Here is a 27,037-nt window from a genome sequence, read left to right as displayed (position 1 = left end):
GTTGGTTGGTTTACTCTTAAAATCTGAACCTTTCTTCTGAAGATTCACAAATGAATTTTCAGTTTCTGTGGTTGCTGACAGCTAATCTCTCCTGCTGCCTTTGATGAGCAATGTGGCAGGCACAGATGGTGGATGACAGGTTATGCTGTGTTTGAGTGTAGTGTCTGCTTGTGGCAGGGTAGACCTCCAGCAGCAGGCAAGAGCTTATATATGTCCTTGCATATATGCATATCCTTTTGGCTTTTATGTGTGAAGTTTTGTTGTCTTGCCTCTCAGTTAGTGTGCTTTCTTTTTTTTGTATGAGGTTTGGCGTTTCTTGTCTAGATGGGTAGATATTTGACATCAGTAAGACTGCTGTTAGGCTACAGAGTCTTTTTGTGCATCATGCCCTGGTGGATATGCTGTTTTCCATTTCAAAATTAAGCTCTGAAAGATTACAATACAGAAAATCAAAAGCACTATTGCTTGGTCTCATGGCCTGAACTAGGCAATATTTTAATTCAGCATTTCAAGTACAGTAAGAACAGAATTGAATAGCTGAATTGCTATTTAGCACATTAATGGATTTTTAGCATTTTTAGGAGTGAGCTCTTTGAGTGGCTTTTGGGTATTCTGTTTTGATTCTGAGTGAAAAAATAGCAGTCTATTGTTTTAGAAGTAACAATACAAGACTTAATATTTGGCCATTGTAAGTATTTGGGAACATCACTGCTCTGGTGGATGTTTAGTTTCTGAAGCATATTTTCTCTCCAGCTCCATTTCTGTAGCTCTTGTCCCAGCCTGAGCTCATGACCTCCCTTCAATGGCTTTGGTGAAGCTGCAGGGGAAGCTCAGTGTGCACTTGATGTATTGGAGTGAACAACATGCTTTAGTGGTCTCCACCCCCCAACCATTTCCTCACATTTGGGATACATGGAGTGCTGGGTCTATAGCATCCATTAAGCAAATGTGAAATAAGGTTTGCTTTTCATGGTGTGTGAGTGGTATGGATGGCACCAAAAATATTGGCACATATTGTCACTTTCAGCTTGCGGAATTCTGAGGTCTGATGCATGTTAGTGTAAGCATTTGGAATAAAACGCTTTCTGTCCTTCGGGGTACTTATGATCTAGCTAATGGTGTTCTCCAGGACAGGCTTTCCATTCATGCATCGTAAGGCTGTGCCTAGGTTTTTTTCTGAGTCCTGTGCTTTGAATTTTCTGCTCAGAAAATTGGCTTAATGATTCTTTCTTTTGACTTTTTTCACACTTTATTAAATTTGAGTTAGCCTGTTTGTGCTAAGATGCAACTTCTCATAGTAATAGACAATTTTGTTAACAGTAGGAATATTAATTTGTATTTTAATGTTGCAAATAATTGAAACATATTATATTTTTCAGTAATTGCTGGCTTTCGAGGGACAGTCCCACATGGCCTATCACTGGAGATTGGAGACACCGTTCAAATATTAGAGAAATGTGATGGTGAGTTCAAAGGTGATTCCAGTGATAATTTTAAGTTTTGTGTATTGATGGTTTGAACCCCATTAATATTAATTTATTTTCTTAAGGTAACACATTTTTGAAGTCAATAATATAATACATATTGGCCTCTTAATTTTTTTCCCACAGCTCCAGTGAGCTCTAATCTCTATAATAATTAATTTGCAGTACATTGATTTTTATTTAATCTCTCTGTTTAATAAACATTTACAGAGGATAAGTGTTATAAAAGAAAGGAAGTCTCTCATGATTCTTCTGCTTTCTTGGTATTTCTGAGGGAAACCTGGCTGCCATCAAGACATTTTCAAATTAATTTAAATTCACAGCTTTGAATCTTAAAGCAGTGTAAGCATTCTCTCTACCTCTGTTTGGCCTTAGAGAATGCAAATATAATTTTAGCAAATGTCTGTTGTTAGTGTCAGAGAAAGAAAGTTGCATTTTCTTTTCATAATCTGCCTCCTTAACACATAAAACTCAGCACATTGGTTTTTAAAATAATTTTAAATTATTTTTTTATAATTTAGGATCATATAGGTTGTTTTTTCTTTAATATCATATCAGGATCATATATGGTAAAGCTTGTAAGAAATGTTCTTTTAGAAGGCATAGGATCTATTCTGTTTAATCAGGTAAATTATGAATTTCATATAGCATTGTAGTTGATAGGTGTAGAACCTGAAGTCCAGAAATGATTTGCAAATATTTTGAGTAAGAAACTGTTTAGACCAGTGTGGTGTCCAATGCAGAATTTAGCTAGGTTACATTGTTAGAAACATTTAGGGGTACAGGGTTAAAGAGTAATTCCTGAAATTGTGTGAATGAAGTCATCCAAATATGAACTGGTTTAAATTAAATACCTTATACTGTATGGAAAAATCTTTTAAATTAATATAGTCTGACAGCACTGTGAAATTGTCATATCTGTCCAAAAGGGAAAGATGAAATCTGTTTTACATATGTAAATGATTTGCACACTTTAAAAAGCAATATGTGCTTTCTTCACAGGATGGTACAGAGGATTTGCCTTAAAAAACCCCAATGTTAAGGTAAAGGTCAATTGCAGTTTTGCATTCTTGGGCAAAAATGTATATTTACTTTTTAAAAATTAATAATCTGCTTGTAAGTGTATGATATTTACTCTTAAGAGAAAACCAGAGCTTAGTGTTAAGTATATTATTGGTACTACTTTAATTAGATTTGGACATGGATTACCTTTCTGAAATGCTTCTATGTATTAGGATAATACATTTTACAAATCTAGGGCTGTGGTGAATTTTCTTTCATTTTAAAATTTTAGATTTTCCACTCAGAGGAAGCTAAGTTGAAGGGAAGAGACTACTGAGAATACAAACTGTAAACACTGTTGGAAAAGTTGTTTAAACTGTGTCTCTTCTTCTTGATGCTGTGAATTAATTTAGAGCAGCCAGTGGAGACAGCCAGTTTATAGGAGCCACACGCAGAGTATCAATTGAATAAAAGATATGTGTTGTCACGTAAAATATATGGTTCATTTTGGTTTTCTTTGATGTGTAGTCTTTGGTTTCTGTAGTAGCATAGTATTCTAAACCAGACTTCACTGATTTATTTCTTCTGCATTCAGACATGAAAAGTTACTGAAATTTATGTTTCAGTATCTGTTTGTGTTGTATGTTTAAGTTTTACTTGTCTTATTTGTCCTTCTATTTTCTTAACTTCTCCTGTTGTCTTGCCTCTGGGACTGCACAGATTTTGTTTTTCACAGGAAAGAAAGATCTTATATTGTCTTGATCTTTTAACCTGCATTGTAAGCTTTGCTCTTCTTTTTCTGTCCTCATTTCCATGTTCAGCTTCAAAAAACGGCACACACACATTAATTTCAAAAGTTTCTAGGGGCTCATATCAAGTTCTTGGCCTTTTGTACCAAGGCCTGTGATCTCTAATCTTAGAAAATTTCCTTTCTTTATGTGGAAGGTCGATGCAAACAATAAATTTAGCCACAGAGTCTAATATGATGTTTACTACTTTTACCTCATCGATGTGTGTTACAGTTTGATTTATAAGACATGAGCAGTTGTGGTTTGCTATTGCATCTTTTGTGTCTTTTGTTGCAATTCTCACCACATGCTTGCTGTCAGTCTTGCTTTGTGGTCTGTCAAATGTGTGATGGAAGTTATGAATAGGTTTTCTAAACATGACTTGATGTGTGAAGAGATGAGATATATATTCTCTGTTTTCCTAGTGTGAATGCAAACAGTTTTCTGAATTGGATTTTTGAAGGGAGTCTCTCCAAAAGTAAAATCCTAAGAGCACCTTGTAACTCCCCTTGCTGTTGGTATTGCTCTGTCAAGATTCTTGCTGTGTTATTCTGGCAGTTTTGACCCTGGAGGAAGTTCCCTGTGGCAGCAGGTCTGCAGAGAGGGTGCATATGCCATAAGGACCGTCCTGTCCCCTGACACGCTGTCTCACCTGTGGGGCTCTGGCTCCTACTGTCCCTGGGACATGCTCCCTGAGCTACTTTGCATTACAGAAGAGTAGATGCATTTAAGAGGGCAGTTGCCTCTACATAGTAGATTTGGTTTTTTCGAAAGCCTAATGGCTGTGTGAGGAGAAAATGGGACCTCATCATCACAAAGGAAAGCTGTGCGCAGCTGTGCTTGTTATGGAGACAGTATATGTGTTTTCTGTCACTGCTTGAGCTGTAGTGTATTATTTTCCCAGCCAGAAGCTTGGAGCTGACTTGCTTCATTTTGCTGGTTCTGATTTGTGAAGGTCAGTGTGCTGTAAGAGCAATAGGACTGTGGCAGCAATGCTGCGTGTTCAAGAGAATGGTGCCCTTAAACAACTGGAAGAGGGCCGCTCCCGGCAGACACGGGCTCTTTGATAGGCATCTACCACAACTTTCCTGTGCACTGCAGGCAGACTAGCCAGCAAAGTAGACTTTATTTTGATTTTCTTTATTTACTTGACTTTCTTTTAATTCAATATTGTTAACTTCATTTACTCTGCTTAGTTTTAAAAATTCCTGTTTGAAAATCCTTATTTTTAAGATGGGGTTGATAAGGCATTATCTCCCACAGCTGGTCTGTTTCTTTTCAAGGTGGGAAAAATGAATAAAACCATCTGCCATAAGGGAGCTCTCAATCTTCTGCATGTTCTACATGTGTTTATCTTCTAATTTTCTGAAGTGTTGAACAATTTAAACTCTACTGAACATGGCATTTTAGTTTCTGATAGAGCTATACTGAGTATTTATTGCATTCTTTCCTTGTTTGTGTTTGTTAATTATTTGGAAGACTTTGAATTCAGCATTCATTTGCATATTGAATGATACTAAATGGAATGCCAAACTCATGTAAGGGCACTATTTTTCCCTAAACTTTTTTATTTTTCAGGGCATATTTCCATCTAACTACATTCACTTGAAGAATGCATGTGTTAAGAACAAAGGGTATGTGTGAAATGTTCTGATTTCAAATATTTAAACACAGTCAATTAGTTGTACCAAAAATCTTTTGCTTATAAAGGAAATAATTTAGTTATGTTATGATATCTTCAGCTTACTGCCAGAGGACTTCAAATAGTTGTCTTGAGCTAACCTGATATTCCTGCATGGGCATAAAATTGGAATGCTGTATCCAGAAAAGACACTGAATACAATTGGAAATATCATTCTGCATTGTCTAGAGAAAAGGGAAAACATGTTAAGTTTGGCTTGAAAATGGCACTGCCTTAATTTGAAGAAATTATTCTGTCCATAAGCTGTCTTTTAACCTGCTGTTAAATTAAAATAGCTGTTTTATTTGTGGGCAGTAGCTCTAGCGTGGTAGACAGGTGCCATTTTACAAAAAAATGGGTAAAATAATGTATCAGTTTAATGGCAAAAGATTTTGCTAAACCTGTAAATGAATAGAGAAGCTTTTTCCTTTACTTCTTTTCTTCAGGTGATGGACAGCCAATATTTATTTTTGACAACAGCTGATATGTTTTCACATTTAGAAGAGTTGATAAAAAGCAGAGCCATTGGTTAAAATTAGTTTCAAAATTTTGTTCTGGAATTCACATTGTCTGACTTAAAAAAACACTGGTTTTTTTTGGTTTTTTTGATGTGTACAACTTACCTTGATGGTATCACTTTTAAAAATTTAAAGCTTAAAAATTTTCAGTGATCTTAGCTTAACAGTTTTTTTTATTTACTTTGTAATTGTTCATACTGTATCCTTTATTTGGAATTATTAGTAGAGAGCTGATACAAAACAGTTTGAAAACTGTTTAGGTAAGGGCATTTCTCATAATAGATGGATGCCTGAACATGAAGTGGTCTTTGTTTTGGGAGCATGAATGAGCGCATTGAAGATCCATTATTCATGATGGTTAGCAATAATGAGGAAGACTGTAGTAATACTAAAAGAAGTTTAATTCTCACAGGTGAAAATGTCCCCACATTACTGTTAAACTCCCTGTTGTCCACTATGAAGTTAGAGCCACATGTGGTTTGTCATGCTCTAGGGTCCTTTCCTCCTTTTAAAGCTGTAGCTAAAACTGAAGGTTCAATGAAACAGAATTGTAAGCCATGACAATAAAATAAAATTTAAAAGCAGAATAATTTTTGCTAGGGGAAACCATGACAGAACTTGCATGGAGTTCAATCTTTGTTGCATCAATTTCCTTTTTTAGGTTGTTTCTCATTCAGGCTATATTCACTGCTGCACATCATGGCCAAGAGTTGTCAAATTGTTATGTTAATTTAGTAAGAGAGACAAGATATCATGAAAAAAGTAATCCAGGCATGAAAAGCTGAAGTGTCAAGATCCCTTTGAAAACTATGGGATTTATTCTGCTGTGAAAGTAGTTCTTGATATGCTTATCTCATAGTGAAAACAACTCACCTTGACTTCTCTAGGGCCAAGACTTTGTGTGGGGATTAAACTATTTTCACCCAAAGTTTTTCCATGGGGATGTAATAAATAAATAAAAAGTGTAATGGTCTGAAGGAGAGCTCGTGTCAGTTAACAGACATCACTGTTGGCAGTAGGAAGTCTACGTGTTAGTAACTGCAATGGGATTAGTAATGCTTGTGCCATATCATGTGTTCTTCTGCATGTTACAGACAATTTGAAATGGTTATTCCAACAGAAGATTCTGTTATTACAGAAATGACATCAACTCTAAGAGACTGGGGAACTATGTGGAAGCAACTCTATGTGGCAAGTACCCTGAATAATATTGATTTGATTTAATGTCATCTCAAAAGGTGCACTTTTGTTTAAATGCTCTGGTTTAGTTGAAGTATATATTTCAGAAAAAAAACCCATCACGTTCAGTTTCTTTTTAATTCTTTTATTAATACCTTGAAATTTTATTTTGAGCTTCATAGTGTTACTAGCATGTCTCTTGGATTCACATGAATAATAACAGTATACTTCAGTAGGACTTATCAGATAGCAGGACCAAAGATGCACCTGAATTACTGATTATTCAATTAGGTTTTTTGACTGCAGAAATGAAAGCTGTATGTACCAGCATCTAATGGAAAATTGTGAAAGCATACTCTATAAAGTTCCTACTAATTCCTTTTTGTCTCTTGTCTCTAATTCAAGGGCTCTTTCTATGACCATTTTTTCCCATGGTTTTCTTTTACTTATAATGTTCAAATTTCCCTCTTGTTGTTACAGCAGTTGTTTCTCTTTTTGGAAACATTTTTCTTCACTGCTGTCGTTATTGCATGTTCGGAATTACCCTGGTTTGCTTCCTTACCATACTGAAAGCCAAGACAGACAATAAATTAATGCCCTTTTAGCGAGCTTCTGAAGTGAATGAACGTAAAGTAAAAAGAGCAGATTTATCAAATTGCAATTTTTCAAAGTGCTTGGAATATAAAAGTTGTTGATGGAGAATAATGGTACTTCTAAATGAATTTTAGGTTTAACTTACACAGCAGAAGTAGCTGGACTTTATTTGTATGCCTTTCGTTCATAGGAAGAAGGAGAAGGGAAATGTGCTTAGGGTTTTTGGCAAGAATTAACAGAATAAATCTTAATAGGAGTGTTTTTTCAACTTTGTGTGATGAATCACTTAGATGAAGGTTGTAGTAATTTTGTCAGGTTAAAGGTTCTCAAAAAAACTATGTAAAACTACTTAGAAATTAGTAAAGGAAGGGTTAATAGATTCTTCCAGAACTGAGGTTCATTTATGGGAAATTGTTATGCCCTTAGCTGGTATATAATTAGAGTAGGAGGATGTGGTTTCAAAGCAGTCATATTCATATAATTTTTCCTACTTCACAGTTAGATAAAGAAGAACTGTCTGGACAAGATTCTGTCTACGTGATACTATTTATTTATGATTAGGTAGTGTGTAGAGTTATATCAATGCAAGGGAAGGTTAAAAGAAATTTACACTGTGGTTCAGAGATTGAATGCTCAGAGCTATTGCTTTTTCTATCTCTTAAGTGTATGAGTTCAGATAGTCTTGAAATACAGATGATATATTCAGTTTGGATGAGACAGCAGCACAGAATGAACATGCTCTTGGTACAAACCTATGCTTTGTTGTGAAACGCGTGAGCATTTTTTGTTGAATTTTTGTCATGCCTGTAACGTACATTAGATTAATTTAGCGTGAGAGAGACACAAGGAGTTGGACTGGAATATTGGAATGGGTGCGGTGCAGAGACAAGGTCTGTGGCAAGGTCTGAAATTATTTTACATGCACACACTCACATGCAGGTAAAATGGTCGCAGTGGGATAAAAGACTAAGTAAGGGCAAAAAAGAGTTTTCCTAATTTCCTCATCATGAATGTATTTATTAGGATTACCAGCTTATACAGGTGATATAGAGGCAATCATATTTTTATCTCACAGAGGAATGAGGGGGATCTCTTTCACCGGCTGTGGCACATAATGAATGAAATCCTGGACCTGCGCAGGCAGGTCCTTGTTGGCCACCTCACCCATGATCGAATGAAGGATGTCAAGCGACACATCACTGCTCGTCTGGACTGGGGCAACGAGTGAGTGTGAATATAGATAAATTTAATGTATTGAAGTTGTAAAGCCAGTTCTTTAGGCTGATTGTAAAATGCTGAACTAAAGAACGAATTTCTAACTAGCGTTACCTTTTTTTTAAATGGACTTTCTCCTTCATTATTTTTATGTCCACTTATGTTTTGACAGTGAAATGTTGCTTATTGTTTTATTCTGCTTTTTTATATCAGTGTAATTTACGTAGCAGTAGTACTATCTATAAGAGAATTGCATTGATTCCAATTGATTCAAAAATCTGAAGCAGCATTTTACATCTTTTTAATACACATGATACCTGGATGATGCATTTAGCATAGCTTTGTGCTCTAACTGAAACTATGTTGGTTGACATTGCTTCTGTTTTAACTTGGTCACACTATTTAGTTCCTGCTTGGGCATCTCTAATATACATCCAGCTACTGTGCTCTGCATCTTTCTTTAATCTGAATAGCTGAAATGGGCTAACACAAATTGTATTATCTTACTTTTTTTTAAGCAAGAAAAAAACACTTTCTGGCATTTAGGTGCTGCTTCCAAAGTATCTTTAGCATATATTTATACAGCTAAATGCTAACTAAAGGGAGCAATATTCCATAGTAGAATTAATTGAATTTCCAGGGTTTCTACAGCTGTGTGAAAGCATAACTACCTAACAGAGTGAAAGGGTTGTGACTAAATGTGTATGATTACCTGTCTGCTTAGAATTTTGCAGAAACTGGATGGAATTAATTGTGAAGGTTTTTGACATGGACAGTTCCTGCTCTTTAAAACATATTTTTGAAAAACTTTCTAATCTTGTGAATTTTGCTAAATTCAGCATGACTGCCGTCATGTCTTTGTGTTCTTAAACATTATTGCTTGCTGCTGTGCTGAAAATAAATTGTATTCGTGTTGATTCAAGCTCATTTCCTTATTTTGTTCAGGGGATACAGGCAACCAACTCTGATACCATCCAGTCCAAACTTAAAATAAGCTGGTGTTTTGGCTTTTGATGGATTTTCTTTTTATCTTCCTTTCCATGATTGTTATTCGAATTGACAGTACTAGTGCATTCACACTGAAATGTTCACGATAATATGAAGGACATTGCACATTGTCCACAGTGTGAAACCGATTTAAAATTGTGAGAAAACATTCTATTAATGTTGCAAACTGGAGAAAGGTAATGAGTCAAATATGAATGGTGGATACAGCCAAAACACATCAAAACAAAACCAAAGTCAACTAATTGTAGAGTAACAATTAATGTGTGCATTGTTTATTGTAATGAACAACAAACACATGGAGAGTTAATTTGTTTCTTTTGAAAGTAGAAACTACTTAATGTTATTCCATTTCTCATACAGACAGCTGGGGCTTGACTTAGTTCCAAGAAAAGAGTATGCTATGGTGGATCCTGAAGACATCAGCATTACAGAGCTCTACAGGCTGGTATGTGAATGTAATATTTGGTACTTTTGCTACCAAATTACATAGTTTGATGGTCACTCTTTTCTAGTTAACCAAAAGTACCAATTTTGATTTTTGATCCAATCAATTGGCATTTCATAATGTAATGAGTTTTACAATAAGGAAAGAATTTTTTTTTAACAGGTATATCATCTCTACATCTGTGTGGGATTCTTTTATATCAGCTTTGTGTGTGCGCATATGCTTAGTTTAAATGTCATTTGTTAAATGTTTTGGTTTCTGATATACCGTTAAAATTTTGACTGTTAAAATGAATTTAATCATCAATAAAAGCTTATGGGACTCCTTATCATTAGAGCTTTACCTGGCTCTTGAGCCTGTCTAGATAAGCTTTGTGGAAATATAATAATGGTATAATATTGTCACAATTAATCATACTGGGCTCTTGGTACTTTGTAATATATTAATGTAAATAGCAGTTAAATTGCATAAAAAAGCTTTCCTTTGGGTGTAAAAGCCCATCTTGATTTACTAAAACCAGCACTGATATTTCTTATTCTGATTAAATCTCCAGCAAGATCTAAGAAAAATTGCCAATTCATTTATGTAGGCTTTGGCTCATGTTTAAGTATTGCAGCTGTTACACAGTTCTGAGCTTTATGTGCTTAAGACAAAGCTTGTATTTAAACTGAATTTTATTTGTGATAACTTTTGTATTTAAATACAACTCCCCCAAAAGCATCATTGCTACAAGATTTTGTGGATCTGAAATAATTATGTGTTTTTAAAATAATTTTTAACTTGTATTTTACTGGTAACTTGTAATGTCAAACCTAACAGTAAACTCTTTGTGCTAGAATCAGGATAGCTTTGAATGATTTCAAAGTCATATATAATATTATGGAATCCTGTTGAAGCACTAGATGAAATATGGTGAGGTACCATTAATTATAAGAAGAAACATACAGGGGAAAAATAACCCAGAAAACTAGTAATGGCACTCACTCATGGAGTGTACTTTGAAAATTAAAAAGTGGGGAAAAAGATAAGCCCAGTATGAAGGCTATGTAGCTTAGAAAGATTGCTATTTAAAATTATTTTTGTTACAATGTAAGAGAGGAATAGTGCAACTTAATACTGTCCTTCTCTTAATGGGTGACTAAAGTGCAGAAGGTATAAACTGTGAAGTCAAATCAAGACAATTTATTAGCTGGTATAAAGCAGTTTGCCAGAGATCATAAAATGTGGGTATGATTGCTTCTCCCCAGGTTAAAATACTGATATTTAGTCTTGTGCAAAAGCATTTTTTAATGTGTTTGAATACTGGAGTGTCAGATCATTGACTGTTTAAACCAGCTAAGGGATACTATGTTGTTATAGCTCAAAGCTTTAAAGTGACTCTGACTACTTCCAGAGTACAAAAAGATAAAGTTCCAGAGATTACTGTTTTTCTCCTAAAGATGACTGTGATGAAGTGTAACACTGGGAAAGTAAATTCCCTGTGTTTTTCTTCAGATGCAGAAGGAAAAAAAAAAAAAAAAAAGAGAAAAGAAAAAATACAAGCTAATATTAAATTAAAAAAGATACTAATTTGAATTAAGAAAGTAGTTCTGCATTACATATTTTACCCCTTTTTATTTTGAGAATTTTATAATTGACTCAAACTGGTCAGTGTTTTTGTGGTGTTTTTAGATGGAACATCGCCATCGAAAAAAAGACACACCAGTTCCAGCTAGCAGCCACCATCTTTTTGTTCAGATGAAGAGTTTAATGTGCTCCAATCTGGGAGAGGAACTGGAAGTAATCTTTTCACTCTTTGATAGTAAAGAAAATCGACCCATCAGGTACCATATGATTCCTATTTAAATATTGGTTTAACATAAGTTTTACAATAAATACTGTGTCTTTTGATCCACAGATTTCACATTTAGAAACAAGGGCAAGGTGTTTTTGTTTCATGAGAATATTTTGCTTTCTTTTGAAATTTGGTTGTTAACATTAATTGTTTGTAGTTTCATATAAGGTTTACAAAAATGTATAAATCTCTGTCTTGTTTACTTATTTAACCTTCCAGTTGTTTTTCATGTATAGGAATATATATACATGTATGCATACAGAATGGTCGTTTTTCAGTATCCCTATTTTCATCTCTTCTAGTCAGTGCACATTCAAAACTTTGAACTTTTGCTTTCTCTGTAATATTTGAAGATGAATTCTCGGTACATGAGATTGGAGGGCTGTCTTTAGTCAGTGAAGTAAGCATATTTTTTATAAAAGGAGCCTTTACTTCTATGAGAAGGTGCTGGTTCTTCAGTGAAACTGTCAAAGTCATTCTGTCCTAGAGTTTCTATTCTGTGAGAGACTTGATAACCTTTGGTTTTTAAAATATTCAGCAGCTATTTCTATTTTCAGAATTCTGGCTGGGAGAGAAAACATGGGAGTGATTAGTAGTGAAACCACTATGCATTTAATAAATATGAGCACAGAAGGAGAGTACAGTTAGTGCAAGAGCTCAGTAAGCTCCGTTTGAGGAATACACCAGGAAGTCTGATCCATTAAATGACTGTGCAGTGGTGTTGGGTGTGGTGGGTTGACACTGGCCTCCAGCCAGCCACAGCCACCCTGTCACTCCCCTCCTCATCTGGACAGGGGACAGAAAATAGAATAAAAGGCTCACAGGTCAAGATAAGGACAGGGAGAGATCACTCACCAATTACCGTCACAGATAAAACAGATTTGACAAGGGGAAAATGAATTTATTACCAAGAATATCATAGTAGGATAATGAGAAATAAACCCAAAACTTAAAGCATCTTCCTTCACCCTTCTCCCTTCTTCCTGTGCTCTCCTCCATCCACCCCAGCAGTACAGGGGACTGGAAACAGGAACTGTGGTCTGTTGGTCACACACTGTCTTGCCACTCCCTCCTCTTCCAGGGGAGGACTCTTCACGCTCTTCCTCTGCTCCAGCCTGGGAGCCCTCCCACAGGAGGCAGTTTTCCATTAATTTCTCCAGCTTGAGTCCTTTCCACAGTTGTTGTCTTAAATATGGCAGTAGGAGTTTGAGGAACTGTGTGGAACTTGGGCTGAATTTGACAAAATAATGTCTGTGCTTTGCAGTGCAGGCAGAATAAGTAACCAGTACTTTGAAGGAAGGGTATACTGAGTACATTAATTTTTTTTCATTTAGCGACATTATGTGTACACAGTTGGTGTTACAGGGTTAGCTGTTAAACACTGACATTTCATTCTGGCCTGCACTTCACACAGTAGTCACCAAAATACAGTTTCCTGTCATTTGTGAGAATCAAATGTGCATCAGGACATGTTTGTGTTCACTCCAATGAATGCCACAGCAGGTGATAGATTTACGAGAGCTGCAGACTTTGACAGAAAACAATTTGAAGTGATATGGATTGCTGAAAACAAGGTTAAGGCAGTGGTGGTGAAGTGAAAGCAAATGGATTGGATTTCATGTTACATGAAAGCACAAATTCTAGAGCTGTTTCTCATGTGCTTGCTGTGATCTGACCTTTTGTTATTGATTCCTGACTCCAGTGCCTGTTTTCAGATGCTGTGAACTTCCTCATCCCATTACTGGCAAACCTTGAAGAAATGTGTTGTTGCAAATCCAACCTGCCTTCTAGGGCATGGGGGGAATGACGGGATAACCTTTGTGAAGATAGCTTGCACCATCTGCAAATCAAACAAACATACCATCCTGTAACAAAAAAAAAAAAACCAAACAATGAACACAACAAAAAAAACCCTCCCAAGAAACAAACAGAAATTTCTCAACACACTGGAAAAGCTAAACCTAAGAGAGCTATCATAAGAACAAATTAAATGCAAGGTATATCTGTATTACAGACTGAACTTTGGAATGCAGAAGTGTCCAGGATGGATACTTACATGGTCTGGCTGGACTAGACATGGAAGTGACTTAACCAGTTTATTACAGAGTTAAACCAAAGCTGGTTGGTCGTGGTGCACAACAGTGTGGTACAATGTTTAACTTTTATTCAATACAAATGGGTGGGCTATTTCAGAGATCTTTAGGCCCTTGTTGATGGATGCTTGAAATGAACAATCTCCCTTAGGAGAATGATGATGTATGAGAGGAGACAGTATCCCCAGCCCCCGCGGTTCATGCCCTGCAACGATGCCAAAGCCTATGGGCAGCAGTGCAGTTGAGGAGCTTGGATAGGCAGACTCTTCTGCTCATTTCTAGCAAAAGTGCAGGTCAAAAGCTGTGTGTGCCAACGTGTTAAGACCTATCACAAACTAGTTGTGTCATTCGTCCATTGGTTTCCTAGGTTGTCGTTTTGTGGTCCAGCTAAAAAATGTAATGAAAAGAATAGATGAAACTTGTTACTAACACAGGTTAAAATAGAATTGTATAAATGACCTAAAATGTACTTCTTCAAACCATTGCTTATATTATTAGAATTTTTGGGGCTTTATTTCTTTGGACTTTGCTGCTTTATATGTTAAATTTTGTAAGCACTGTATGTGTACCAAGCTTTCCTCAGGTGGGTAATCCTATTTGCTTTAATGAGACTGTTTGAATGCATAGTTCATTGTCTACCTCATATAAATTGACATAAAGCAAGTCAGCTCCATAGCCTCTTAAAGAATTCAGTTGGAGCGAGTGAAGAATTCAGATTTAATAATAGAATTCCCTAAAACTAACTTTGCTTCTTCTCAGGTGGACCTGCAATTGTAAGATCTCTCTATATCAATATCTCTAATAAATCTATTTTATTTTTTCTAACCTCAGGTATATGCAATTAAAATAGCAGCTTTAAAAGATTGTTGGAGGACTAGAAGCAGCATTGTCTGATTACTTTTTTAATTGATTGGATATCTTTTTCCACAGCTTTTTATTTTTGTTTGTTTTATGTTATCAGTATCATACATTCAACTGTTTGAACAGCAATATTTATTCAAGTATCACAGTAAACAGAATAGCAATTGTAGATATTGAGATGGAGAAAGTCTCTCCAAAAAGGAATAGTATTTCTAGTCCAGACTAGAGCAAGAAATAACTCTGTGGGAAAGCTTTGGAAAATAAGGTAAAAAGAAGGTACTTCGTAACATAGGGAATGCATGGTTTGATAGTTGAGCTTCGTATTACAGTGCAATAATAAGATTGTCTGTAGTGCATTTTAAATTAGTTTTCTCATGCAATATTAAAACATTATCAGACTTAGAAAATATCCATTGAGCAAGGAAAGATAGTGAAACTTTTTCTTGTTGTATAGCTGTAGATTTTCCCTGAAAAAAAGTATCCTGTAGCAACTTAGACAAACCAAGGTTTGAGGAGAAAGCACAATGTGTTAACAGTTCTTGCATTTGGCTTAGTGGCACCAGAATTGAGTGTCTAGTAAGGACATATAGTATCATTGCATGCTAAGAATAGATCAGAAGAATATGAATTTATAAAGTAGAAAAAGAAAATAGATATAAAATTGAAAACTATGAGCCTGAATGTTAGCACAAAACTTTCTCTAATTCTTGTGACCCACGTGTTTTGCCACAGGAGCTATGTTTAGTAAGAATTCTCAGCAGAAGTTGATTATAACGTGATGCAATGTAGGTACTGTTTCTCTTTGTAAAGACAAGCAGATGAGGAAAAGGAGAACAGTAGTAATTTTAATTCCTTTTACAGTTTATAAAGCATCTCAATGCAAATTGCTGTGGATTAAGAGACGGTTCCGATTTTTTGGCAGGTAGGAAGAGTAAGTTTAAATATTCAAAGGCAGAGTGAGAAATTGGACATGGGTCTTTTTTCTCTTAAAAAAAAACCACACCCACTAATATAAATCTATTCGTCACTTACATTGCACTCTTGTTCCTCTTTATTTGAAAAACAAATTTAAGAAAATCCCCAAAGTGCATTATATTTAAATTCATTATTTGCTCCTCTTCATCATCTTTTGTTTCTCTGAGTAGTTATGCCTCATTAGACATGAATTAGTCCTGAAATCAAGTACAAGTACGTCTTCAGGTGAGTGGCACGGGGATTAACAGACACGTCATCACTTCTGGAATCTATGTATACATCCATAGATGGATGTATCTTACTACAGTCATGAGTAAGATGCCAGGATTAAGACATAGGCTAGTGCTTTCCTTTTTGTCTGATTTCAGAAGGTTTCATGCTAAATCAATGGGCTTTCGTGTTGGAATCCAGATTCAAAGACATCTAAACTTACAATCTTTGTGTGAATTTCGTCTCCAGTAACTAGTTGCTTATAACTAGCAAAACCTAGAAAGCAACTGAGCTGATGAAATGTCTGCATCTTCTTCAGGATATTTTGGATGTTAGATCTCCATAAAGTCTGAGGTTTAAAGTTCAGAAAGAGTTGATACTGAAATCATAAAGGATATAAATTCTCAATATTAGTTATCTGATCATCAGCCCTTAAGAGTGGAATCTATAGGTGAAAGCACTCTGAGTTTGCTCTTAAATATTTGCAAAGGATTTAGGGTAGTCGGATCAAAAATAAGTGATAAATATATATATATGTACATTTTTTTTTTTTAGTTTATATAGAACAGGTATGTTGTGGTAGGCAACGTATATGTTTAAGGAAAATTCTCCTAATTAAACATAAACATTGGCACTCTCATTGTGGGAACTACCAGGGCATTTTTAGGATAGCATCTTTTAAAATAAGTAAAGAGATGGAAATTAAAGCCATAGAACCATTTAACAGTTATTCTAGTTTTAATAATGTGTCTTAGTATTTCTTTAGTGTTTTTAATAGATCATCATTAGATGATGTTTAAGGTGTGTTGCAACCCAAACCATTCTGATTCTATGATTCTATGAACAAAAGAAAAATTAGGTATACTTATAGCTAGACTATTCTCAGTTAAATAATTTTTCATCTTTGACATGTATAAGTGCTCATAATTTTTCCAACATGTACTGAGAATTAGATAATAAGTTTTTCACAAGATGTGAAAAACCGATTTTGAAACTCATTAGTAACTTTCCCAGAGCAGAAATCTGATATCAGATAGTGACAAAAACATCAGTGATGCTTCAAGGGTTTTTTTTATTTTCAGACTTTCTAGCTAAAGATTTCTCTGGATTGGTAAGGGCTGTTGTGCCTCACACCTAACTTAGTGAGATCAGCACCCCCTTTGGGCGATTGAAGTGGTTTTCTATCAACTTTATTATAGCTAGAGGTAAATACTCTTTTGGGATCACTTTTCATTTGTTTGGGACAGGATGAAATTGTACTTTTCTTTTTGAGATTTTTCTTTTCTTGCTGGAAATTGCTGTTAAAAATAACTGTTTCTAAATATGTTGGGATCCACAATAATGGCAGTCCTGTTATATTAAGTTAGGGGTATAATAAAATACATGTTTATCTATGATATAAATTACAATTTATTTATTATTGTTGCTAATAAACAATAATAATAAATATTGTTTTGCAGACTGTTTCTGTATTCAAATAATTGTCTAATGTATGTCTTTGCACTCTAAAAGGCTTTTCTTGAACATGAATATTCTACTTGTGTGGGAGCAAGAAGACTGTCTGTTTAAGTCAAGTAGTTAAGTCTGAGTCATGACAGGCTTCTGCTTATTAAGACTACAGTTGCAAGTCATTAATTTTCTACTTAATTGGTGCATGCTAATTTCACTTTATGTGTTTGCATATGTATACATCCATATTTTCTGGCTAAACTAGCTGCTAGGAATAATTTTTTCTAGCTCTTAAATTAACAATAAACAGCTGAAGTCAGCCCCTGATGGTTCCTAGAGTTTGCACTGGTGTGTTTTTGTGTCATGTTCCATTCGTCTCCACTTCCTGCTGCTTTACAGTTCCCTTTCCTAGAACAGTAATAGCCCCTGAGTAGGGTAGAGCAAGTTGTGAATGGCACTGCTTTAACATGGTACAGCCATATGGCTTATCTCAGTAAAATTCTTTGGTTTGTGCGCTGTTATGTCTTCTAACCTTATATTTCTGTTAATGTCACAAGCCCAGTTTGTATATTCCTTGGGTATTTTTGCTTCTTCAAGAAAGGAAAAAACTATAATGATGACACTTAAGTTTTAGGACTAATTTCACTAGTATAGAATCCTGAAGGAAGCATTTTAGCATATACAGTTGTAGAGTGGTGCTGTTACTGTAGCTGGAAAATTAAAGAGGTCTATGGTCACATCTCTTGAGATTTGTTTGTCTTTTAGTTCAGTCCTATTTTTCTGGCCATTGCTGAGCTTTTACTGTCTACCTAGAGTTGTTCCTGAAGTATATGAGCTCAAACATTCTCTACCTGGTTCTGTAGTGATACTTCGTGTTGTTAAAGAAATGCTTTGATAAAATGTGTTCTGGAATCTGGCATGTTGCACAAATGTTTGAGAAAAGCAAAATCAGAAGGACTTAACGATTTGGTATACAGCCTTGAAGATTTGTTTTTATAAAATCTAATTTTGTTGTAAGCAAATCAACAGTATGAAAATCTAAGACTGCTCTTTACTTATACAAGTAGTGTCAGCCAGTAGCAGTGGATTTGTAGAGCAGCAGTTCATGCTAGACCCAGTGTTAACATGTGTAAATGTTTTAAGGATTTTACTATGGACTAAATCTGTGGTTGTGTGGACTGAGTGGCAGCAGCATGTGTTCTAGTTTGGATTCATGGCTAGGCTGCTCTGGCTTGGGAATCAAAATGTGCAGATGATTGGAAGATTGTCTTCAAAAGCACCTAATTCAATTTAACTTGATCATGTAGATTGTAAAATAGTGTATGTAAGATGGATATTACAGGATCATACTTTGAATGGGGAAAAGTTCTGTAAAACAGAGTAACTCAGCTGTGCTTTGGGACTTAATTGTTCCTACTACAACCACATTGCAAAAACAGTTTCAGAGTTCAAAGGTGTTATTATAGAGCCCTGACTGCAATTGATTTAATGTGAGAAACACTTCATAACTTTAGGTAAGAGAGAGGCCATTGTTACAGCTCCAAAGGAAAACTGGAAATATGCATTTGCAACATTTCAGCACACTGCAACAATCCTATGTTCTGATGTTCTTTATTAGCTGCTTTATAAATCAGTTGAGTGTGTGGTCATTTATGAAGTTTTAGAAGTTTTTCTATTCCTTGGAATATGAAGGTTATTATATAGAGTCCCAGCATTCAGAGTACTGAAGAGTGTGAGTGTGGTGATGATTGTTGGCTTTGTGGATGTCTTTTTCCTTTACCCAAACAGGAGTTAATGAAACAAACTTTCCTTTCAGCAGTAAGATCACACTTACAAAGCCAATGATATGTACTTCAAGGGGTTACACAGTTACAAGTTTTGCAGTGGCAGATTTTCAGAGAAATAAACAGCGTCTGATGACAGTCTATTCTTTCTGTTCCCATGTACTAATATCAGCTACCCAATACAGCATTTTTTTGCAGCAGTGATGACCTTTGTATAGCCAGGGGGCCCATTTACACTGGAGCTCTAAGAGCACCAATCATTTAATCAAAAACATATTGATTTTTTTTCATTATCAGATCCTGGAAAGATCTCACTTATTGGCTTTTAATAGAATCAGTTTAACAAGTGGCAAGGGACAGAGTAAAAGCTTAGCTGTTTTCTAGACAATGTGCATTATTCACTGAGGCTGTGTTAAATTTATTTGTTGCTATAAGAATATTCTGCTGCTATAAAAAAAACCAAAGCCAAAAAGCCCGAAGAATATATTTACCAGATGTTTGTGTTTAAAAAATCAGATTATCCCCATGTCCTCTGAAATTCCTACCTTTCCAGTGTTGATGCCATGAGACTGTATTAATATATGTAGCACATTACCATCTAGAGATCTTGCATGGGGTTTTTTGGAAGAGTTTTGAAAACACCAGCAACACTGATTAGTGTATTATGAAAAAGGGAATGGAAGTTGTTAAGGCTGATGCCTGCATTTGTTTGATTCAGACTGTGGCCCCTGTTCTTGGCATTGATGAGTATGCATAAGGATGCTGCATCATCTCCTGCTTAGAGTCCCGTTCGCTTTGCTGACCTTTACATTTATTCGGAGTTTGTGCCTCTATCTTATGCCAACATACTGCTCTAGAAATTCTTAAATCTGTAATATGACCCATAGTTCTTACGTAGCATTCTAAACCATTTTCTTTTTCTCCAAGTAGCAGTACTATTAATGGGAAAATTTCAAAGCAGCACTTCAGTAAGATGGAGTATATTAAGATTTTCTTTCATTGATATACACTTTGTGTCTGTGTCAATATGATACGAACATCTTATCAGAAATGATTGATGCCTCTGGCCCCATCTGTGTGGGGAGTGGAGATAAGTTAGCATGCTAATCCTCCTTTTTCTATCACCTTGAACAACCTTGTTTGTAAGTATCATATTGTCCTCAAATGTGAAGAGGTTCTGAAACAGCACAAAGAGAATAGGCTGTTTATCCAAGGCCAGTGAAAGCAAACTGCATTTTTTTTTGTGAGCTTTTGATTATATCCTTAATGATTGTGTAAACTCCAGACCATACCAAAGGATAAGATTACCCTTCCTTTGTTGTACTCTCAGCGTCACCTCTTAGTGACATCCACATCATCAATCTTTTTACCACTTTCGTATTTCACTTTTATTATTCATTTAATTCAGTGAAATCAAAAGCCTGCCAAAAGCTGAAATCCGCATTAATTAGTCAAAATGTTCACTACTTGGTGTTCTGATTTTTAAATTTTTGAAAAAAACATACTGTCGGTTTTTCCACCTTATTCTACAATAATGATAAAAGGATTTTGGTATAGTAAGAGAATGTCTAAAGACATATTTTGCAACCTCCATCAGCATCTTCAAACCTGAGAACTGCTCATCTCAAAGAACCTGACTTTTAGTCATTACTCTAACTAAAGTTATGCAACTCACTACTACTGTTAACAATGGCAAGGAAGGGCTTGGATACCTCTTGAATCAAGCTAATAATACATTTTCTCTACTCTGAAGGTTCACTACTGACAACCTGAGATGTCATTCTTCAAATGTATCCCGATGGTCTCTATTGTACAGGAGCTCAAAGATTCAATATTATTTTAAGCACACTTGACTTTCAGTATCTAGTTTACTTAGAATCAGTGCTCCAGACATCAGCACTCTAAATGCAGGAGACTCAAATAAATTTTCTGCTGCTTCTAAGTCATGTTGAACACTAGACCAAAAAGGAGATGGAGACTGTATTTGTGAAGCTGTAGGGTGGGTACTCAGTGCAAGGCTACAGAAGTTGATAAAAAGGTGCAGTTGAAGAGCCTTGACCCTCTGGCTCACAAAAACTGCATCGCATGTTATTGTGAGGGATAGTTCATTAATTATAGTCATGTGGAATGCCTGGGCAAGTAGACAAGTGGCAGAATGTTGCATCATGGCAGTTACTAGCTTTCAGAGGTGTCAGATGGAGAAGACTGTAAAAAAACATATTTCCATAAAGACCCAAATGACCCTGCTGTCTATCTGGGCTGCCTGGATGTGGTATTTACAATTTAATCACAAAATCATGGAATGGTTGAGGCTGAAAGTCTGGAAGTCATCTGGTCTAACCACTTTAGAGCTGGTTTCCCAGAATCATGTCCAGATGGCTCTTAAGTATCTCCAAGGGTGGAGGTTTCACAACCTCCCTGGGCAACCTGTGCCAGTGCTCAGACACCATCCGTCAGTAAAGGATTTGTTCCCTGATGCTTCACAGGAGCCTCCTATGCTCCAGTTTATGTCCATTGCCTCACTGGGAGCCACTGAAATTTGCTTGACTGTCCTCTTTGTACCCTTTCTTCAGATATATTCCAATTTATTAATAAGATCTCCTCTGAGCTTTCTCTTCTTCAAGCTAAACAGTCCCAGCTGTCAGAGCGTTCTATCCAGTCGCTTAATCACATCCAAGTGTGGTATAACCAGTGCTGAGCAGAGAGGAAAAGGATCACTTCCTTCATATTGCTGGCAATATTCTGTCAAATGCATCCCAGATATCACTGGCCTCCTGTACCGCAAGGGCACGTTTCTGGTTTGTGTTTGACTTGGTGTCCACCAGGATGCCCAGGTCTACAATGTGTGAATCTTATTACTTTCCATCTTCTTTTCAGACTCTTGTTTCTTTATTTTATTCTGACATCAAAGATGAGAACAAATTAGGTTTGGAAAATGTGAGGACACTTTAAATCCAGATTTAGAAATAATTTCAAATGGTGCAATGTATCTCAAGTACAAAAGTTGGAGAAAGAGAAAAAAATGTTATATATGAGCATACGTGCATGAACATTAGTTGGTATTAAGATTTTCTGCTTCTGCATATGGTTTCTTTTTCTATATCTGATTGTTTGATATTTAAGTCTTGTGTCTCCGAATGTCATGGAAATTCAGAGGCTCTATTAATAAATAACCCTGCCTAAAGACAGGGGTTTGTTTCTAACATTATCTATGAGAATCAGTAGTTCTGGGGGAAAACAAAGTATGTGTTTAAACTGTGCCTCAGACATAATTACCTGGTACCAATAGCACAGAATTTCTGGGAGGTGTGAACAATGACTAAAGGCAGAGTTCAGACTGGACTTTGTTGTACTTTGTCAGCAATGTGAATTATTTATATTAGGAGCATAATCCAAGTGCTTCCTAAAATTTTTAATCTATCATTAGGTGATAGGCTTCTCTACCTTTCCCTCTTAAAATACTATTCTTAGTGTGTCTAACCTTCACTTTCTTAATACTATTCCTTGGAAATTATTCCTCAGATACCTTCACATTATCCATGGATGGTTGTTGTCTTGAGGTACTCTTGGATCCTGACTTTTTCCATGCAGATGTGCTTGCTAAGCAGGGCAGGGATGCATTTTTTGGTAAAGGGAACAACTCATGGGAACCAGAAGCAATTGATTAGCTCAGGGCTACTTTTCTGTTACAATATTTCCACAAAAGAAAGCATGATTGTACTTTTCATATAAATTATGCTGCTCATATGCATAACAAATAGCCCTCTTACTGATTCTGTTGTAGTAATTGAAACCTGACAGGAGAAATAACTCTTTTTAAATGTGATAATGAAAACACTAGAAAGAGGTGACCTGTCATGTGGCTGGTGGAGCTTAAACAATCAGCTACATTCGGAAATAAATGCAGTGTTAGAACAGGAGTGTGTGGACCAGTCATGACATGTATGTGCCAGATTTAGGTAACCATGAGATATATTGAACATTAGTGGGATAGCTAGCTAGCTAGCTAGCTAGCTAGCTAGCTAGCTAGATAGATATGTAGTTGGTTTACAGATCATCTCACAAGGAACATGTTGCAGTCACACTGGCTACCAGCAAAAGGCATGTTAGGATTGACACGAAATGCAAGCTTGCTGCTTGCAAGCCTCCAAGTGGCATTGAATACAGAGGGAGCCAGGGAGTATTGGAGGAAGGGGAATTTCCTTAAATGCTGTTGTTTCCCTTTACTTTACCAATTTGTCCTGCCCCCTTCAGGTTTAATTTCCATCTTTGGGGAAGGATACTGCAAATCTGCTTGTATCCATGCTGTTAGCTCAGTTATTGACTAGGATAATAACCAAAACTGGAGTTCAGCTTAAAGGATCTGTAGGTCTGTGTACTGGTAATGCTGTGATGCAAAATGTTTATCTGTGGTGGCAGACTAAGATCAGTGCAGGCTTCAGCTTCTGGTATATGTTTTTTCTTTAGTTGTAAATACCTGCTGATAGATTCCTAAAAACTATTCTGTTTTTAAACTGTCATCTTCCTCTGGCTCCTGGTATGTCAGTAAAATAATTTGAAGTTACTGCTCTCTAACTCTTTTAATAAATGTGTTATATCATCTTTCACTTAAAATGCAGGTCTAAATATCTAAAATAATATGGATTATGTTAATAAAAACTGTAATAAAAACTAATTTCTTGAGGCTGTCTTCAGTTAATAAAGAGGTAAAAGAGGATGAGAGCAGGAGATTGATTTAACTATGTAAAATAGTTTTTACATAGTTTTGCTTTTCCTCCAATTTCCTTTTCTGCTTTCTATTTTCCTTCTTAACTGTACAGCTAGCCAAGTGAAATTGGGCTCCACTGCATAAATCTATGAACATTTTTGAATGCTTTTTTCTTCTTCTTCCCTCATGGTGTAAGCATGGCTAAGGGACAGAAAGATGAGCTTCAATGTACCATCATAAGATTGTTTTGAGTTTTTTTGTTAGTATTTTTGCTTTGATCTTTATCTGAAATGGGCTGAAATTTTTCTAGTACTCATTCTTCCTTTTCTGCCCCCCTTTGCTTATTGCCTTGTATTTTACAGTTAGAAATTTGGGAATGGTTTTTCAAGTACATCACAGATGCAATACAGGACCTGACTTACTGTGGATCAGCTGATACTGCTAAGTCATGTTGGCACATTTATCATTCAGTTATTCTCTGATTAAGGATGTACTTTAAAGCTTTATGATGTTTTGGTAACTTATGATATGTCATACAACATTCCTCTGTATTTCACCACTAAGTATGAGGATAACATTTCGTGTCTGATCTCGCTTTTACGAAACCACTGAGCCTTTAGCTGTAAATGAAGTCAATTCAGATTCAAGTTCCTACTGAGCATCCATTGACAGTGTTCTGGGATGTAATAAACTTGAGGTGGTGAATTATGTGGCAGAATTCTTTTATTGCTCCTCTCTGTTTACATTGGAAGTCACTGTTACCTATTTTCAAGTGAAGACCACTTACAAAGATGAAAGTGGAGCTGTGAGCTGAGAACTATGACTATCTGATGTCATAGTTTTGCCACAAAAGTATGCCATGTGGTATAAATCTGGCCAGATTTATTTTTTTTCGATAGTATGTTTATAAATCATAGAGCAAGCAATCTGTCTAGACTGAAACCATGTGACTGGTAATGTTTTCCTGCTAATACTGAGGAAATAGGGGTCACATGTGAAAATAGAACAGTTTTCTGCCATGTTCCTTTAAAATGCATCTGTTCAGCCTGCAGATTTGGACATGTTGTTACTCTGCTAATACATGAGAAGTTACAGTACAAAAATCCCTTGTTGACCTTCTTAAATTAATCTCTCCAGCATTAGTTATTTCCTTATTTCCAATGGGAAGACAGCTGAGTTTAAGTGTGTACGACACATTTAAGTGGCGAGATTGGTGTTCATAAAAAATTAATTGTAGTCTAAACTAAAATCAAATCGTCTTAAGAAGAGGTATTTCTGTTTTGGGGTACTGCTGTGTGTGTTTGCTGTATCTATGTAAGTGTAGCTGACTGCTGAGAAAACTGCTGTGCAGTAAGATCTAGATTTAACCCTCTGAGATTTTTACTGCTGTTTGAAGCCAAGCTTTCAGATCTTGGGAAGGCTGTCTTTATTTTGTTTTATGAAAGCTGTTTACTTTCCTTAGCATTTTTTCCAGCCTGTTGGTCTCTACAGAAATCCTTTGAAACGGTATAGAAATGTCCATGCTCTATGTATGTAGATATAACATTGCCATTTTTGTCTTGTAATCTTACAAGTCTTACTGCTTGTGTTTGCTCCCTAGAAATGTTCAAAGATAACCATTTTAATCTGAGCTTTAGCTGGTACTGTCATATGTTTCTAGTGAAAAAAGCTGTCACGAAGCGCCGAGCAAGGATTAAGATTTTTTTGTTGCTGTTTTTGTTTGCTTTTTTCATTGCCACTGGGTCCTCTGCTTCAGTGAAACAAAATTTCAAATGCAAATGAGGAAAGTAGATCTGCATAACCATTACATGTCTGTTGCAATCAGTATATTTCTTCGTGGCATCACAAAATCTTCGGCTTTTAATTGTGTTGTGAATCATAATCTCATGATCTGTGAGTATAAGCAGAGCTTGAAAATTTCATATTGTAGTGGATAGTGAATAGCAAGCTTTCAAAAGAAGTGCCTTTGTTTGCGTGGAATGTAAACTTAATTAAATACAGAATACACTCGCAATTAAATGTATTTCCCAGTTAACAGGTAAACTATGAAGATAGCTTATGAATGGCATTTTTCTTCAAACAAACATATCTAGTATTTGTTTTAAAGACAAAAACATAGTGATGTGTGATATGATGTGTGTTACTTTCAAATTGTTATATAGACTGAAGATAAAGTGGTGAAATTCAGAATCCCCTTTACAGGCCAAATTTTTATTGACAGGTACCAAGTACACGGAAGATCTGCTACTGCTAGAATAGACTTCTTCATTTGTATCTAGTTGGGCATGATGCCACACATAATGGGGTCCTAACACTTTAGCTACTTTGGAAATATAATTAATGATTCTTGTTCACAATAATTTTGTGTGAGACCTATAAACAAAGCTCTGCTTTTTTTTTTACTGTATTTTCCAATATTGAAATTAGCTGAATTCTAAATGAAAAGGCATAATTATTTTGAAACCAGTTGTAAATCAACAGCAAAATACCAACTTGCTTCTCTGTAAAAATACACTTACATAAACAGTCTTTAAAACTCTATTTAATTGTTCTCATGGAGACCTAAGCTGCAGAAGTTTGCTGTATCATAAAATGTGAATGAGAAAAATATAATTTTGCTGAGGAAATAACATTTTCATGTACTTTGGTGTGTGAGCTCCACTCTGCTGTTTCTTAGGTTCTGTCTTTTATAGTGGCTGATAAAAAAGCTGTGCAGTTGAAGATTGCACAGAAGTTTTTGAAGAACCACAGTAAGAAAGTCTTAAATATTTACTGGTTCAGGCTGGATAGCTGGCACATGAGAACATAAAGTGTTCTCCAGAAACAGCTCTTAAGAGATGTGCTCTTGAGTGTTATAGCATCTTGGGTGGTGTCAATAAGGACGTAGCCAGTTGCTTATGGCGAGCGATCATCCCCTGCTCAGCATCACTCAGACCATACCAGTTTTGGGTCCTTCAGTACATGACCAATAGTAATGAGTTATTAGTATTAATATTAGTGAGTTCAGCAAAAGGATTCTCTGTCTGTGGGCAGGAGCTCCTGCACTGGGAGGTTAGGTTGAGACAGTGGAGATTTTTCAGACTGGAGAAGAAGCACTTTTGAGGGGAGGTATATCACAGAATTATCACAGATGCATGGAATGTTTTGGGTGAGAAGGGACCTTCAAAGGTCATCTACTTCAGCCCCTCTGCAACAAGCTGAGACATTGT

At 35.9% G+C, this 27,037-nt stretch overlaps 1 protein-coding gene across 4 annotated transcripts in view; it reads left to right on the top strand.

Moving 5' to 3' along the window:
• Positions 1 to 27,037, top strand: part of DOCK4 (dedicator of cytokinesis 4) — a 224,507-nt gene that overhangs the window by 79,236 nt on the left and 118,234 nt on the right. For all 4 annotated transcript variants that reach the window (XM_088054848.1, XM_088054845.1, XM_088054847.1 and 1 more), the window contains exons 2-8: positions 1,380 to 1,463; positions 2,487 to 2,527; positions 4,853 to 4,908; positions 6,568 to 6,664; positions 8,322 to 8,470; positions 9,830 to 9,914; positions 11,586 to 11,737. In XM_088054848.1, the coding sequence (XP_087910974.1) occupies positions 1,380 to 1,463; positions 2,487 to 2,527; positions 4,853 to 4,908; positions 6,568 to 6,664; positions 8,322 to 8,470; positions 9,830 to 9,914; positions 11,586 to 11,737 (664 nt within the window). The remainder of the gene's footprint in view (positions 1 to 1,379; positions 1,464 to 2,486; positions 2,528 to 4,852; positions 4,909 to 6,567; positions 6,665 to 8,321; positions 8,471 to 9,829; positions 9,915 to 11,585; positions 11,738 to 27,037) is intronic.

The sequence above is a fragment of the Pseudopodoces humilis genome, chromosome 5 (genome assembly GCF_049639895.1).
Source record: "Pseudopodoces humilis isolate 2021_Gansu_Grassland_sample_001 chromosome 5, ASM4963989v1, whole genome shotgun sequence".
In the NCBI taxonomy this organism is placed as follows: Eukaryota; Metazoa; Chordata; class Aves; order Passeriformes; family Paridae; genus Pseudopodoces; species Pseudopodoces humilis.
This window is presented reverse-complemented; position numbering and strand designations above follow the sequence as displayed.